The 18,490-nt window shown below is 41.2% G+C and overlaps 1 protein-coding gene across 1 annotated transcript in view; it reads left to right on the forward strand.

Annotated features, from left to right (window-relative positions):
- The window catches only part of SV2C (synaptic vesicle glycoprotein 2C), a 162,905-nt gene that overhangs the window by 33,475 nt on the left and 110,940 nt on the right, over positions 1-18,490 (forward strand). The window contains exon 2 of the mRNA XM_047069225.1: positions 14,391-14,571. Within this exon, the coding sequence (XP_046925181.1) occupies positions 14,391-14,571 (181 nt within the window). The remainder of the gene's footprint in view (positions 1-14,390; positions 14,572-18,490) is intronic.

The following is an 18,490-nucleotide window of genomic DNA, read 5'->3' on the forward strand; positions in this document are numbered from 1 at the left end:
GGGGAGTTTCCCTTAATGAGTTTGCTTATTATATTCTTCTTTTGAATGATTTGCAGTAAGAAAAGAAATATTAACAAACTAAATCATTTTGATCTTCCTAAAAACTAAAAGTGAGAAACTGTTTGGGGATCCCAGTGAAGCAATGTGTTTAGAAGTGTCGTAGGGACTGTGCTATTCCAGGTATGTGTTATTGTGTAACAAACTACCAAAAACGTAATGGCTTTTGAACAATATCCATTTTATTAGATATGACACTTTTAATTATATTTTATTTATGGGTTAGGAATTTGGACAGAGGTTGGCTGGGTGATCCTTCTGTTCTCACTGCCATCAGGGATCACTCAGTGGTGTTTATCTGGCAGATGGACTGTTCTGGAGGGTCCAAGATGGCCGGCCCTTTGTCAGGGCTCAGCTGGGACTGTAGAGGCTGGTGCCGGCATGGTGTTCTCAGGGGAGCCAGACTTCTTGGATGGTAGCTCAGGGATCCTGTCCTAAGTGAGCAAGGTAGAAGCTACATGGCCTTTTATGACCCAGGCTTGGAAATGAAATAGCATCACTTCTGTCATATTCTGTTGGTCAAGTAGTTGCCCAGAATCAAGGAAAGTCAACATAGACTTCAGCTCCTTGTGGGAAGAGTGCTGAGGAATTTGAAGCCACATTGCACAATCATCTTACATGCATGAAGAGACATCCCTTTTGTTACATGTTAGAATTTCATTTTATGAGCCACGGTTTAGTGCATTAATTTTCCTATTAGCCTTTTTTCAGAGTGCAAGAGTTCCAAAACATTGTTCTGACCATTTTGAGTTTTATACTAGTGACACTTGGTTTTTTAGGATTTTAAATTCTAATTTTTTTTAAAAAAATGAGGATTGGCCAACTTTTTATTTCACTAAGGAAGGCCATTTAAAAATAATAATTGCAACAAAATACACCACTTTTGATGCTCACTGTCATTTCACAAAACAAAAGACACATTTCCATTAAAATAATAGGAAAGACATGTCCTTAGAATAAAAGATCTTTAAGCCAAATAAATTAATCTTTACAAAATGGCATATATTATTTTTCTTGGGTTTTTTTGTTTGTTTGTTTGTTTTTGCATTTCACTATGGCTGGTAGAAACTTTTTTTTGAAAGTTTGTAGATGTGTGTATTTGGGTATCATTCTTCTAGACAAAAGGTCTCAAGTAGGCTATTTATCACACTTACTTGGGACACTCAAGATCTTGTGGTCAGGACTTCAGATTTATATTAGTTCCTCAATTGCATAGCTGTATGTGAGTGGTACAAGGGTTTAGGTTAAATCACCTATGTTAAATTCAAATTACGTTAGCTAGGTTTTCCTGATTGTTTGAAATGTGCCTAGAACAATGTGGTGTGATGGAGTTTCAGAGTAAGATGTACACAATATAGTGCCTACCGGGGGTCAAATTACAACTAAGCTGTAGAGATAAGACTGATGCACAGGAAATACTGACAAAGAATACAAATCAGAATGTGGGTGAGAACATATAGAAGTTCCTCATGAAAACTAGAGTAGTCTGGGGTGTGCTCCCAAAAATTGTGGAGGTGAAATTCAAGGTACACAGTTTGGGTGAAAGGCAAGAGAAAGATGTTTCTGGTAAGGTTAACTGGATAAAGGTTCAAAGAAAAGAATGACTATAATGTGTTTAAGGAACATTGAAGGATTTAGGGATGGGTTGATTTTTAGCATAGCTGGTCTTAGGTTCTAGAGGACAAAACAGAATGGATTCAACATTCTTTTTTGTTTTGTTTTTGAGCTATAATATAATAATTGATTAAAGTTTCTATTTTTTTGTTACTCTCAAAGCGGTCCCATCTTTTCCTTCCTAATCCAAGCAGATGGCTACCTGCTCATGCTAGACACAAATCATTTATAATCATACTAAGAATAATGAGCCGCTAAATAACAGCTTCAGTACTGTGGGTCATTACCTGCATATTTGGGTGACCTTCCCCGAAATACCTAAGTGTCCTTCTGATAGTTTGGGATTGGGAGCCCTTGCATGATGTTTCATCACTGATGACAAAATAAATCTCAAGTGTCAAGAAGGGCTGCCCTGAATTCACCTCGGCTTCGCCAGCAGTAATGGATTAGGACCAATATCCATCAGTGCAAGGCCGATCCTGATATTTATTCACTCAGTGCTCTGGGCTGACGGCTTAGGTAGCTGCCTATTTGGGGAAACAAAAGGTCATGTTGGAGCATCAGAAATGGATTATGGAATTCTCTCTTTAGACATTTCCTGGAATCGATTACGACCTAGTCTGGTTTTCATTATGATACCTCACACCTAAAGTTAAAAAAACAAAAAACCCCAGCAGCAAAAAGAAACTTCCGCATAATTTTCTGAAAGGGGTCATGGAGGACTTGTGTAATCATTTTGTAGTCAGTATTGATCAAGCACGGTGTGATCTTTGAGTCTATTTTCAGACCTGTTTTCCTACCACACAGTCACATCCCCAGTGTCTGGAAATGGCCTGAGTTAAGCTGCAGGAGCCCTTCCCCTTCAGGCATTTTTCAGTTGCTTAAAATATCAAAAGGTTTGATAGGGACACAGCGCCAAGATTATTTGCCCGTCTGGTCCTCTAAAGTACCCTTGCTTTTAGATTTCTGTGCTTTGTTTGTTCACTGTGCTCATATAAAAGAGGCTCCATTGGGGGAAAAAATCCTTTCATTGCTGGCAGGTATACTTGAGAGTAAGGAATTTCTCTTAAGCCTGTTTCTCATGCATTTTCCGGAAATGAGACGTGTGACAGCACCGTTCTTCCAGAATAGCCCACTCTTCCAGGAGCAGAAGCCCTTTGCTGGACTCCACAGTATCCGAGGAGAAACCACCTTTCCTGTTGTCCTTTTCTTCTGAGGTGTTCTCTGCTCCATCCAGACCTTCTGCCCATTTCCTTGACCACACCTTCTTACCTCTGACTTCTTTTACTTCTCTTCCTGTGGCTGTTCCTCAGGGGTTGATCCTTGGGTCTCTGTCCTCTCTTTCCTTCATCTTTGCAGAGAAATCCCACATTTCACAAGGCTCTAAACTGCCCGCTATGCTGCCGCCACCCCAGCCTTGGTGTTAGGGTTTCTCTGGTCTCTCAGATACTTCCTCTGGCCAGCTCCGTCCTCACACACCTGCCCTCAGCACTGCTCCAGGCAAACTTTTCCTCGAAGTGGGGGTTTGCAAACTACAGCCTATGGGCCAAGTCCCACTCTTTGCATGTCTTTGTAAATAGTTTCACTGGAACATAGCCATGCCCATTTGCTTACGTTATTTTCTGTGGCTGCTTTCATGCTGCAACCGCACAGTTGATCAGTTGTGACAGAACACGCAGAGGCTGCAAAATCTAAAACATAGTCTTTGCTGTCTGGACCTTTACAGAACAAGTTTGCCCATCCTGCTCTAAATGCCCTGATCTTTTCACATTAGGGCTTTGATTGCCTGAATTCCACATTCAGGAACCCATCAGTGGCTCCCCATTGTCTATGTAATTAATCAAAAAAAATTGGGGGGGACTTGTTATCTAAGGATTTTTCTCTCACTTATCCCGCTTAATCGTACTTGTCCACACACCCAAGCCAGCCACTCTCACCAGGCTGCATACCCTCGCTTACCTGTCCAGCCTTCTGCTTCTGCTCTTTCCCACTCCACACCTTCCCCCTGCTGTTGTGTATGTCTGAGGGGATGCAAAAGGCCATCCTGCCTATCTTCTTACTCACGGTCTCCTTCTTTTGACATTCAACTCAAGCCCTGCTCCCTTCATGAGGCATTCCTGAAGATGAGCTATACTGATCATGGCCTTATTGATTCACCTGTGTGATTGTGTCACCTGTGCTGCTCTATTTGGCCCTGTTCTCATGCAGTGTAGTGAAGGTTACCAATGTGGACTTCCTTCACGCTTGTTTAAGACACTGGCCTGTCAGGCCTGCTCTCCTCTTGTATTCTCTCTCTTTATGAATTTTGTTATGATTCTTCCCAAGCTATTCTACTCTTCCTTGTGTCGCTCTTCGGTTTACAACAACTATGGTCTCTGACCACTAAAAATACATCCAGCCTTGTGAATCTCCTCCAAGCCCACGGCCCCTGCCTTAGGTCAGGTTGCCCTCATTCCTTCCCAGGGCATTCCTGAAGGCAGTCTTTTTTTCCCCTGGGCGGGGCCTGGAGCACAAATTTAAGGAAGAACTTACTTTCAGGGCTTCACAAGTGCAGAGTTGACACCTGAGAGTTACTACTTCCTTATAGGTTGTGCTCCAGGCCCCTCGGGCCTCAGTTGCCTTACCCTAGATGTTCCCCTCCATCCTTCCCCACTTCCTACAGTTGATGAATGGTCTCTTCAGGCTCCAGTGATATCCAGCCTGTTTCTTAGTTTCCCAATGGATAAAAGCTATCTCCTTGGGTTGACTCTAGGCTGTCTTCCATCCCAGTCTCCTGCCACTCTTGTCCCCAAGTATGAACTCTGCACCCCATGCATCCCCAACTATCTGGAGTCCCCTTAGTGTGCTGTGCTCTCACACACTCCCAAACCATTTAACTGAGTCCTCTTCTTTCCCTTGGAACTTCCCTGGCTAACTGGGAGCATTCTTACTCTTTGGTCTAAACTCAGCATGACCTACCATTATTCACTGGGAAGCTTTTCAGAATTCCGCGGAACTAATTAAGTCACGCCTTCCTTTTTTTTCCCTTAAGCATAATGTACTCACCTTAATTATAGCATGTGTTTCATTTAATGGTAATTAATTTTTTGCATGTGTTTAATCTCTTAGGAAACCAAAGGTTCAAAGCCCCAGCTTCATATTGGAATCATTTGGCAAGTTTTTAAAGTACCATTGCCTAAAATAATATAAAAACAGAGAGGAAGACAAATCGTAAGAGACTCTTAAATACAGAGAACAAACTGAGGGTTGCTGGCAGGGTGTAGGATGGGGGGGATGGGGGGATGGGTGATGGTCATTAAGGAGGGCACCTACTGGGTTGAGCACTGGGGGTTATATATAAGTGATGAATCATGAAATTCTATTCCTGAAATCATTATTACACTATATGTTAACTAACTTGGATTTAGGAAGGAAGGAAGGAAGGAAGGAAGGAAGGAAGGAAGGAAGGAAGGAAGGAAGGAAGGAAGACTTAAGCCCTATCCCAGAACCAGAATCCCTGGGTATGGCCTGGACATCACTGTTCTTTTTCTTGAAGTTCCCCAGATGATTCTGACATGCAGCCACTGTCTGAAACCACTGCAAAAGACTGTGAGCTGCTCAAGAGTAGGGTCCATGCCAGTTTCATTTTTGTGGACCTCTCCTCACTGTTCCTCACTCTTCTTCCCTTCCCCTATCCTCACAGCTCAAAGGATGCCTGACTTACAGCAGGAGCTCACCTAAGAGCTGTGAATTAATGACCACCTGCTCATTGTTGACTCATTGATTGGGATTTTTGAAACAAGTGTTCAGTTACCACTTCTCTCCCCTAGCACAGGCCTGGAGTAGGGGAAGTTTGCAGAGACAGAGGTCCTATTGGTATGGAACCAATAGGTGATCTCATGGCATACCACAAAATGACTCTCTGTAATGCTCTTCATTCCCAAGACTTGTGTCTTTAATGCTTTGAACAGCAAGGGGGCTGAAATAGCCCTTTTGGGGCCTCCAGAGCTATATATGTAAAATATATTTGAATATCTCTTCCTCTATCCAGTGGGCATGCTAGATACTAGCCATTTGGGGAAGGGTGTTAGAGAAGACTGGGCTTCCTCATAAGATCTCTCCTCCTGCATTTGGTTCTCTGGATCCAGTGAGAGTGTCTTTGGGCCTTTGGAATCTGTTCAGTTCCCAGGTAGACTTAGGTAACAAGTAGTAATGCTATTTGATGCAGTGTTCCCTGCGTGTGCAAGCAGCTGGCTGCATCGGTCTCTGCCTGCACCACAGGACTTAAATGTCAGACTTCCCAAAGGTAAGTCAGAAATGTGCTGTAGACTACATCTGATATTTACAGTTCTTTCCAGCAAAGGTGAGCTGACTTTTGTTGCAGATGTTCTCCATTGCAAATTAGAAGGGTTTTTCTTTTTCATCTGTACATATGCCTGGGATATTTTCACTTTCCATACTTGCATTTGATTTTGTGAAAGTCCACAGATGCATTCGGACACATAATGGGCCTTACCCGTGGCTACTAAAAACAGTAATTAGAAAAAGTGAGAGGTTGGTTAAGAGAAGGCTATTAATTATTTATTAATTATTTAAATTCATGGATTTAAATCTACTCAGCTTATTATTTATTTATTCAAATCGTTTCAAAATGCAAATGAATAAATAAATACATAAAGTCTTTCAGACGTAAAAATTAGATAACTCTTCCAGTACTGTTTCAGGTGGTGTCTTTTCAGAACTCAAGCTAAGGGAAGCCAAAAGCTGTAATTGCACTTTCTACACCATCCCCGAGCCCCCCTTTTCCTCCTCTTGTCTCTTTTCCATAACCATTCCCTTCTCTTCTGTTCTCTCTTTACTTCACACCAATAGTACTATTAGCATTTCAGGACCTTACACAAAAAGGAATCATGCTCAAAGTCCCAAAGGATTGTTCACCTTGCTAGAATAGAGAAGGTTCGTATGTCTCCTCATCTTGAGTACACCTTTCAGTTGTACAGGCCGCAGACCCTTCCCCTTAACTTCCCCTAGCCAGACAGGATGTAAAGATTTCTCAGTGTAAGAAATATTAGACCAAGGGGTGCCTGGGTGGCTCAGTCGGTTGAGTGTCCGACCTCGGCCCAGGTCATCATCCTGTGCTTCGTGGGTTCAAGTCCCACATCGGGCTCTGTGCTGACCGGCTCAGAACCTGGAGGCTGCTTCAGATTCTGTGTCTCCAGCTCTCTGCCCCTCCCCCACTCTGTCTCTGTCTCCCCCAAATAAATAAACATTAAACAAAAATTTTAAAAAGAAAAAAGAAATATTAGGCCAAATACTGCTGTATGAGCAAGGTCCTATGATAAGTGATACCTTGTGGAGATAGACTCCTGCATGAAAAAGTTAGTGTATCTGCCAAAGGCTAAGTTTATGTCCAGTACTGTATCCAATCCAAGTGTGGCAGGCAAAAAAAACACAACGATTCTAAAATTTGATCATAGCCTTTAGGAAAAGCAGCACTTATCTGCATGTGTATTCAAATAACAACAGTCTGAAATCTGGCTTTTTCACATATATCACTATAGATCCTATCACAGGGGTGTGGCTATGGCCCAAGTCCAACTTCACTTGCAGCATAGCCGTATTTGTTTTTAGTTGAAGTGTAGTTGACATACAATGTTACATTTGTTTCAGGTGCATGACTTGGCAATCTGATGGTTCTTTATATTGTGCTATGTTCACCACAGGTTTAGCTACCATACATCACTATACAACACTAATACAATACCCTGGCTATACTTCCTCTGCTGTACCTTTCATCCCCAGGATTTATTCATTCCATAACTGGAAGCCTGTATCTTTGACTTCTCTACACCCATTTTGCCTATCCAGTCACCTCCCTGTCCTCTGGCGATCACCGCTTTGTTCTCTGTATTTATGGATCTGTTTCTGTTTTCTTTTTGTTTTGTTTTGTTTTGTTTTGTATTCCACATATGAGTGAAATCATACAGGATTTGTCTTTCTCTGTCTGATTTATTTCACTTAGAATTATGCCCTCTAGTTCCATCCACATTGTCACAAATGGCACAATCTTATCCTTCTATGGCTGCATAATATTCCTGTGTGTGTGTGTGTGTGACATCTTCCTTATCTATTCATATATCAACGGACACCTCCGTGGCTTCCGTATCTTGGTTATTGTAAATAGTGCTGCAGTAAACATAAGGGGTCTGTATATCTTTTCAAATTAGGCTTATTTTTATTTTTCTTTGACTTGAAAATTTGTTTTAGCCTAAGAAAATTCCCTTTTAAAAGGTGAATGTGATCATTGCCTCATGGAGATTATTTGTCATTGAATTCAGAATACTGCCACAGAATGATTTTTGCAGAAATCCAATTTGTAAATAAATGCTGCAATGAATTATAGAGTAATGCATTAGCTCTGGATAACTGAAGTGCTTAAAACAATGTTTAAAAACCTGGTTAAACATTTCTGTGAGAAAAACTACTATATACATTTCTTAAAATTGTTCTGCTTAGTTTAAATGTGGTTTAAAATGGTGCTGGGGGAGAAGATGTGGCCCTTAGGTATTGTCATAAAGAATCAAAAGCAGCTTATTAGAAAAGAGACAGAAATGGAAATGTGATATTCATCAGGGGAAATGAGGGTATGATTAAATAAATGGAATCAGCCCCCATGTTAGAAAATGCTTTAGTGAGGAAGTCATGCCTGAGGCCTCTTTTGGTCTTCTGAAAGAATGAGAGGCTGGGCCGGGTGCACTGAGCCTGAGCTGTGGTAAGAGTAGAGTGAGCCTCAGGTCAGGTTGAGCCTCCTGGAAGCCCAGCTGAACTAGAATCTTCATTCAATTCCTGAAAGGATCTGAGAGTCACAGCCTGGCCTCTCACATTGGAGTTCTGCCTCTAGCTAGTCCTTGGCAGGCAGGTCCTAGGGGAGGCACAAGGTTTCTCCTTGCCCTTGACACATCTGCAGCTTGTGTAGGGAGATCTTGCTTGTTCTGTGTTTGGAATTAAAATATGCGATAGCCCGCATCTCCTCCTGTCAAATATGTATTACATGAATACAAACTTTAAGTAAAAAAAAAAAAATGTTAGAAAGGTTAAGTGTTTTAATGGAAAGCACACCAGCCTAAAAGTGCTTTCAGATTCTTAAGTGTGCACAGATCTGTGGGAATCATGTTCAGATGTAGCTTCTGACTTCTGTAGGGGTGGAGTGGAGCCTTAAGAGTCCGCATTTCTAGCATGTGCCTCCAGGGTGCCGGTGCTGTTGGTTCAGAGGTCATACTCTGAGGAGCAAGGATCTAGAAGATTTGATTTCAGGTACTGGCTTCTCACGGCGTCAGTTTTCCCGTCCGTAAGATAAGGGACCTCTGAACTCTGGCCATTAGCAGCATCATGAAGTGTGGAGAGCAGGAGGCTGGTTTGTGTCAAAAGCATATCCTTGCTCTGCGTTTTCAGAGAATCCTCATCATGATACAGGGAAGACAAAATAGAAATATGAAAACAAGCCAGGAAATACAATTTGGATTCTGACGATCCCAGAGTGTTTCCAGTTTTATTCACTTCGTGCCCTTGCTAACATTCAAAGGTTTGGCTTATAATTAGGTCATAAAATCTACAAATAAATCTTCTAATTGTGCTGTTTGTCTCCAGTAAGCTACTGGAGAGGCTGAATCCTGTCCATGGCATACCAGAGGGACAGTCTAATTACCAATAGTATGCAACGTATGATCAAAAGATTGTTATCTTTAGATCTGAAACATTTTCTTTCTTTAATATTTTAAATGTTTATGTATTTTTGAGAGAGAGACACACACACACACACAGTGTAAGCGGGGGAGGGGCAGAGACACACACACACACACACATACACACACACACACACACACACACAGACACACACACACAGAATCCCAAGTAGGCTCCAGGCTCCAGGCTCCAAGCTGTCAGCACAGAGCCCCATGCAGGGCCCAAACTCACCAGCCGTGAGATCATGAGCTGAGCTGAAGTCGGAACCTTAACAGACTGAGCCACCCAGGCACCCCTAGATGTGAAACATATTTTTAGCCAGAATAGAAGTGAAGATACAACTTGACACTACATTTCATTTTGCTAAACCTATCAGTTGTGGAGGAATTTAATGCCATCTTGAAATCTTTCTTATCCTTCAGAATCCTCCCAAATATTCTGTTCTCAGTGAACCCTTCCCAGATGCCACAGTCAGAATTAGTAGCCACCTCTCGTCCCCCTGCCACAGTTACGCCTCCACTGGAGCACACACTTCATGGCTGGGCTCATTCTGTTATGTGCCTGATGTCTCCCTCACTGAATTATGAGCTCCTTAAGCCATCTGGGTGGAATAGAAAGAGTTCAGCGACTTGGAACCCAGGTCCCTGAGGGTGCACTTCAGCACTGTTTTGTCCTGGTCATATGTCCCCAGGAAGCCATGGAAGGTTTTGGCCTGGATGCTCCACTCATCAGTGGCCACGATCAGATGGGGTTGTTGGGAGGGTTGTGTAAAATAAAGGGTGTGTAACTGTCTGCCTCTTTTCCTGGCTCCAAGTAGGCATCAGATAAAGGTTTGCTAAGTTTTTCTTTTGTAAGTTCAGGCATCAGGACTTATAAATCCTTATATTTCTAGCACTTCAGGAAAAATCAGGCATAGTGGGCGCTCAATAAGTTCCTTAAAATTGAATTTAATATTCTCTCTTTTAAGGAGATTGAGGCATATTTATTGTAGGCATAGAAAAAATACAAGACAGAAAAATAACTGTTTGATTTTCCCCTAGTAGTTATAGTGAGTGCTTTTCTGAAATATATTAAATGTGTCTTGAAGTATAGTTATTAAATTTCTGACAGAGTTTTATTTCTGGTTTCCTAAGTTTGGAAATCCCAAACACAAGAGAAAAGATAAATATTATGCAGGAACAAAAAAATGTTCCTGAAGGCTATCCATTTTTCTATATTTATAGGTATAAACTTTCTGGAAGAAGAAAAATTGATAATAGTTACCTCTGGGAAGAAGGTCAAGAGCAGGAGAGAATATACAATATATAATATATTATATAAAATAATATAGAAAATATATGTAATATAAAATAATATAATATAGTATATAAAATATGTATTATATATAATATGTTATATAAAATAAAAAATATATTTTATTATATAAAATATAATTTATTATTTAAAATATATATTTTATTTTAAAATTGCATAAAATTATATTATATAAAATATATTTAAATTATTATATACATATATTATTATGTAAATATATTATATAAAATATAAATATATTTTATAATACAAAATATAAATAGTATATATATTATATATTTTTATAAATAAGGAAAGAGGAATTGAAGGATGGGCCATTTTTATTTTACTCTTTTATATATTAAAATCTCTAATGAGTATTATTTTGGGGTTGCTTAAGTACACAGTGCTAACGGTAAATGAGGGTGTTCTGCCCCTTGTCAAATCACTGAACTGTCTCCATTCCAGAAGTCAAGGGCAAGCCCAGCTCATGCAGCCTTTACTGTACCTGAGCTTTAAGAAGCTCCCATGGTGGGGCCGTGTTCTCATACTACTGCCAGGTGGGAAAATCTAGCAACGAGTTATGAGTCCTTAAAGTGCTGGAATCATGACTTCATAAATCTGTGGTCTGGCTTAGTGAAGATGAGGCAACAGGTGACCGACTTAAGAATAAGGAGCATGCTAGGATATAGAGCCTAGTCCAGCAGGAGCATCATGCCTCCTACAACCAGACAGTGGAAGGAGTTACCCTCCTTTGAAACACTGCATGTCATTTTTAGCAAGAACTCTAGATTTTCATTTTTCCTTGGCACCACTGAGCTATTTTCAGCATTGACCCCCTTACCTCCCATCAATGGCTGGGGACATGCCCATTTGGAATGTCAGAGAACAAGGGGTGCACCCCTTGTCATATGCTTAGGAAGAATGAGGCAGCATTTGCCCCTCGCTCCTGTCTATCATACTCTGCTACCCTGGACTTAACTCTAATTCTGTGAGTTAAGGAGAAGACACCTCAGAGACATGTGAAATAGTGCTTTCAGTTCTAGATGGTACCCCCACAGAGGAGCCTGGACGAACTGTGATGTTTTCACAGGAGGGCAGCCAGGATTGTTAAAGGAGTCGTTAACAACATTACACAAAGAACTGCTGATGGGCTGGGACGTAGTCATCACTAACTTTTCGATGTTCAAATCATTAACTTCTCTGTGCCAGTGACTGGGTTCCGCAGTATTAACCTCAAAGGATTGTTGTGAGGAGTAAATACATTAATTCATGCACTTAGAGCTGGTAAGGGTTCAGCAATTGCTGGTGACCAGTTTTTGTCTTTGGGGCTGGGACTACAAGAAAAACTGCCACATCTTTAGGCTGCAGCAGCCGTAGGCCCCTCCTGATCTATGGGAGCTCACCTTCTGGTCTGTAGGCATTTTTAAAGAAACAGGTATTATGAAAAGGTTTGCTACTGATTATTCTTCTGAGAGGCATGAGTAGCCAACTTGAGCCTCTTATGCTATAAATAAGAGATTGCTTCATATGCATTTCCCTAGGTGAATCTGTCTCCTTTGGGAATTCCTTTGCCTTGTGCTGATACAGTCTTTAAACTGTCTGGTGACCATGCACTGAGCTTCATGATTTGAGTATCTTTTTTTTTTTTTTTTTTTTTTTGAGAAGGATGATCTCTGTATCATTAGCCCCGTAGTATAGGGAAAAACATGTCATTCCCACCAAGGCAGAGGATGACCACTCACCCCTTTGCAGTACCCCCATCTAAATGAAAATGGCTTTTGTTTTGTCTTCCTGCACATTTTTTCCAAAATTTGCTATCCATTGTAGCTGCTCATACTCAGCTATCTGCTAAGCAGCATCCACAGGTCATTGATGTCAAGGTCATCAGCCTTTACCAGATGTTCTCCTTCTGGGCCTCATATTGATCCATTAGCTGTGTATTAAGCAAATGAATTCAGGGTGAGTTTTTAAATAGGATATTTCCAAAACTAATCTGAAGCAATAAATTGTGTTTTTTTAACTTGTTACTTTAATGCTGCTGAGTATCTTGAATGTGCCTTTGAAAAGGAACTGTTCAAGGGGTGGTTTGGTGAAGTGGGGGAAAAGCAGAAATGGTTGTGAGATGTTGTAGCAGCTTTTTATTTTTTTTAAAATTTTTTTTAACGTTTATTTATTTTTGAGACAGAGAGAGACAGAGCATGAACGAGGGAGGGTCAGAAAGAGGGAGACACAGAATCCGAAACAGGCTCCAGGCTCTGAGCTGTCAGCACAGAGCCCGACGCGGGGCTCGAACTCACAGTCTGTGAGATCATGACCTGAGCCGAAGTCAGCCACTTAACCGACTGAGCCACCCAGGCGCCCCTGTAGCAGCTTTTTAAATGCCACATCCAGATAGAACAGACTTTCATTTATTAACTATGTCGTTTCCCCCTAGACATTGGCACACCCTTTTAGAAACTTCCCTGAAGTAACTTTTCCATACCTCATATTATTTCATCCTGAGAAAGATTCGGGACAGGGCTTCTGGGGGCCTGGTTTTTTAGAAGAAGCAAATGAATTAGAAAATTCACGTGTGTATTTGCAATGACACCAAGAGGGACATCGATATAACTCTTGATTTTGCATCTGTTTCCACTATGGAAGTAAAGCCAACCATAATAAGTTTAACAGTTCCCAAACTACAACAGTTGTTTTTCTTCTCCTTAGACTCCTTAAGCTTCCGATCCAAGAGAATATTTTCTCTTATGAGCAAAGTTTGAGACTATTTTAAGATTAATTCTTATAATCTCTAAACCTACCTTCCCCAGGAAGGGCCAGGACTTTCAGGGGAAATCAGAGAGAAAGACACATGGAATCCTCTAGAGATTCCATAAGAGTCTGGCCTTGGTCCATTCATCTGCTAAAGGCAGAGATTTGAAGCAGGCTGAGGAACCCATTTGATCAGGGACCCCTTGACTCAGTCTCCCATCTTGACCTTGTCATGGTGCTAAGCTGGGCATTTGGACCAAAGGTGACATGCCTGAGAGTCAAACTCCAGGATTGTTCTGGGCGGAGCCTCCTTGTGCCTGTGAACTATGTACCCATTATCACGAGGTTGGTGAGAACATTGCAGTTTTGTCTTTTGCCTTTGTCATTGATCATGACAGCTAAAGGTAGCCCACAGAGAGCTTACTTTCCAACTTGAAAGATGATTTCTGTATCCTGATTATCACGAGGTTGGTGAGAACGTCACTATTTTGTCTTTTGCCTTTGTCATTGGTCATGACAGCTAAAGGTAGCCCACAGAGAGCTTACTTTCCAACTTGAAAGATGATTTGTGTATCCTGAAGAATATATATATATATATATTTTTTTTTTGAGAGAGAGAGAGAGCAAGGAGGGGAGGGGCAGAGAGAGAGAGAGAGAGAGAGAGAGAGAGAGAGAGAGAGAATGAGAGAGAATCCCAAGCAGGCTCTGCACTGTCAGTGAGGAACCTGACACAGGGTTCAATCCCATGAACAATGAGATCATGACCTGAGCCAAAATCAGGAGTTAGGCACTTAACCGACTGACCCACCCAGGCACCCCTGAAGGATATATTTTTTAAAGGAAATTTTTCCCATACAAATGCTGAAATGTATTTTGTCTCTTGTTCATTTGCTCTTACATGTGTCATTTGCTCCCAATCTCTGACATGTTTCTTTGTTTTCTGTGTGTTGCAGGTAGCATAGTGTACCTCGGGATGATGGCAGGGGCTTTCTTCTGGGGAGGACTGGCAGACAAAGTGGGGAGGAAGCAGTCTCTTTTGATCTGCATGTCTATCAACGGATTTTTTGCCTTCCTTTCATCCTTTGTCCAAGGTTATGGATTTTTTCTCTTCTGTCGCTTACTTTCTGGATTCGGGTAAGGTTTTTTCCTTCATATTTTATAGCAATATGTTTATTCTTCATAATTGTGTATGTTTTCCACTCTAGAGGACCTCATTACTGAAAAATTATCTCTTAAGAACTGCAGTATTGGTTCTTAGAAATATAATTATCGACCCGTAAGTACAGGAGAGAAGAGAGAATACATCTATGTTCTAGTGGCTGATTCTTTTAGTATTTTACTTCCAGGAAATGGTTTTACTTTAAGTGGAATCTATGTCAGAATGCATTCATAAGTGCTTTTTCTTCTGAAAATTTAATTTAAGCAAGAAATAGCTAAGATCCTATTATGAGCTAGTTAAAGGTTCACACCATTCAGGCTTGCTCTTAAATCCAGTATGAGTGTGTCTCAAGCAAATGTTATTTTATTGATCTATGCTAACAACGTATTTAACTTGGTAGGAAGCCTTACTTCTTGAGATGTAATACATTCTTTTTATAAGTTCCTGATTTCTACTGAATTAACAGAAGTTGTGTTGTTAGCCAAGTGCAATGGCATAGTACCATAGCTCCCCCTTCTCCATGGGGGATACGTTCCAAAATCCCCAGGTGATGCCTGAAACTGCTGATAGTACTGAACCCTGTATATGCTAGGTTATTTTTTTATGTATGTATGTATGTATGTGTATGTGTGTGTGTATATATATATATATATATGTGTGTGTGTATATATGTGTGTGTGTATATATATATATATATATATATATATGGTAAAGTTAACTTACCAATTAGGCACAGTAAGAGATTAACAACAATACTGATAAAAATAGAACAATTATAACAATATACTGTAATGAAAGTTATGTGAATATACTCTCTGAAAATATCCTATTGTACCGTACTCTCTCCTCTTCTTGTGATGATGTGAGATGATAAAATGCTCACATGATGAGATGAGGTGAGGTGAATGATGTAGCCATTGTGATGTAGTGTTAGGCTACTATTGACCTTCTGATGATGAGTCAGAAGGAAGATTGTCTGCTTCTGGACTGCAGTTGACCACGAGGAACTGATAGCACAAGTAACTGAAACTGGGGAAAGTGAAATTGCAGATAATGGGGGACAGCTGTATAGCCAATGGTGGAGCCATTTTCTTTAAAGAGCTTGAAGCACTTGTTACTACCCTAAGTGAATCCACAGCTTAGGAAAACCCAACAGCTTAATTAGGCGAGTCCAAGATACTCTGCTTCAACAAGGAAAATAATAGTAAAAATACAAAGTTTCTGTTTGAGAACTTTATTTTTGCTAGAGATGTTCTTTCTGAGGTATCTGTCACAAGATGAATCTATAGGAATAACATAAAATAAAAGTAAATAACTGAATAAAGGAAAGGAGACAGTCCTGGGTTATGAATTTGAGAAGCATATTAGTTGTGGTTGTTGGTGAGAGTGGTACCCACACAGGAAAACACAGTTTTGCCAAAAGAGAAGATCAAAGAACTACATCAGGTCTTCCTTAATTACATAAAGTAGTGTTTTAAAATCACAGCTAAAATAAAGAGAAACATAAGGCATCAGAGGGAAAGACTGTATAACTGGTTACTTCAAGAGTTCAAAGATTTCCACATGTAGACTAATGCATCACTTTTATAACTCATTCAAAATATTTGACTTTTACATCAGTTTATGCCACAAGATGTGTGTGCATATTGAGATTGGTGGGTTATCCACAGATTTTTCTAATGTGCTCTTTCATCTTCTTATAGACCTTCATATGCTATGCTCTGCACACAGTGGGCACTTTGCAAATATGTGAGTAACTTGCCCAAATTTCAAGAGCTCTCCTTAGAGTGAAGACATTCCAGTAGATCATTGCAATAAACCAAGAAAATTGGAAAGTTTGGGAAAGTGTAAGAATATTTTTTCCTTGAGAAACAAATTATCAGAATCAATAATTTGCTTTTTAATGATAGAGCAAGAAGGACTTTCCTCAGCAGAGGGGACCCTTGGTGCTCAGAGCTCTTATGATATTGGCGATACACAGGGCAACCTGGGGAGGTAATTTGGATCATGGATTCAAGGGGCTGCAGCAGACCTAATGCTGAGTGAGCCGGGGTACCTGAGGAAGAACAGGTGTTGTCTGGGGCTATTTGTTTAAAGGACCTTCTCGGGGTCCATAGGATAAGGCATTCTTGCCACCAGGAAAGGCTAAGTCTCCTTTCTACTTTTTCTTACCGATGTAATACCACAAGCCTTCCGCGAAAAGGCTAACACCTAAGTTCTGAACCTTCTAGTCCTTTCCATTTACAATCGTATCCAGGAAATTGCAGTGATATCCATGGACTCAAAAGTCCCCGACTGTGGTCAAATCATTATAGCAGTTTTAATTGCCAGTTCTGGATTATGACGTGGTCAACCCAATTGACTGCAGAGAAAAGGGCTATTATGGTGGTTGCAAAATACTCCAGGCTAATGGACTGCCTAGAAGTTAATTCAAGGGCAGTACAGAAGCAGACACTGCCTGGATATATTCAGGATATCATCCTCTTCCCTGTCGCAGACAAATCATTCCTCAGCCAGCAGTTCAGGGCTGCTGACTTCTAAATAACATAATCTACCTGGCAAAGCACAGTCTGTGTATTGCTAACTCAGCTAGGCTCCATAAATTGTGATACCAGAGGCTAACGCACTGTGCCTTCGCCAAGTTGGCACAGCACTGGGAGTCCAGAAATCCAAGTTCACCACATCCTTGCCCTTTACTGGGACCTTAGGAGAGTGATTCAGGCTTTCCAGCCTGATTCTTCTTTTGTGAAAAGAGATGGAGATTCCCTAGGCTGGGCGGGGGGAGGCGGGGAGCTGAAGGGGAAGTTCAGGTGCAAAACACCCAGAGTTTTGTGGGATCCAGCTGCTGAGGGGACTGGAGAAATGAAGTTGTTAAGGAAAATGAAGAAAGTTATCTTTGTTCCTTGGCTGAGTTTATGAGCCATGTCACCTACACACAACATGTGAGACGCTCTCTCTGTGATAGAGGGCTTTTCTCGGCATCTCTCAAGTTCCATCTGGACACCCTTATTCACTCTCTGAATCTCTGGGCCAGTTCAGCCAAGGCTCTGCTTTCTCCAGAGATCTTGTTGTTTGTACTTAGTTAAGAGCTCCCGTCATCCCCATCTGATCTGAGTTCTAAACTGAGTAAAACTAGATGACCAAGGAAATAAGGTTTCAGAAGGTTGGTGTTTTTCTTTCATGAGTCTCTGATGCTCAGACCTGTCAACGCTCCATGTGTTTCCCAGGACTATGGCTCATGCCATCTTTTCTGCTATCAGAAGTTCTCCCAGAACCCTTAGAGCTCAGGGCATCAGAAAGACCAGGGCATCCTGAGACCAGCCCTTCCAGTGGCTCTCACTACAGAACCTGCAAATATTTGCTTTTCATGTGTTAATTTCTCTCCTCCTCCAGCTTGTACATTCCAAGAGGATGGGGCCTGTCTGCTCAAGGCAAGGTGGGCATCGTTACCTGTAAAGGACACCAGTCCCACCGGTGGTTAGACCTGTTGTATTGGCCACTTGATTGTGGTGTTGCCAGAAGTGAAATAGATAGGAAGCTTGCTATAGTCTTAGTTGGTCTGGATAAGCAGAAGAATTCTAGGTCAAGTGAATGAAAGCTTAACTTGAATCATAAAAGTCATGAGGCTCATGAGAGAGTCATGGCCCATCAGTGAATTCCCTGACTTGAGCCAGTTTACAGACCCAGAATGCCTCAAATAAAGGGGAGACGGTCTCTTCAGGACATTAGTATACTACTGAAACTATGCACTGTTAATCTTTCACTCAGCCTTCCCCAAGAGACTTATGGCCTTTTGCCAGGGTTACACTGCTGAGGGGAAAGGAGATAATCAGACTTTGGGGGGAGGGGGCTTACTAGGCACTGGCTCTGAAGTGACACTAATTCCAGGAGATC

The sequence above is a fragment of the Lynx rufus genome, unplaced genomic scaffold (assembly GCF_022079265.1).
Source record: "Lynx rufus isolate CCGP_SWC_20201006 ecotype Redwood Valley unplaced genomic scaffold, mLynRuf1.p SCAF_1, whole genome shotgun sequence".
NCBI lineage: Eukaryota > Metazoa > Chordata > Mammalia > Carnivora > Felidae > Lynx > Lynx rufus.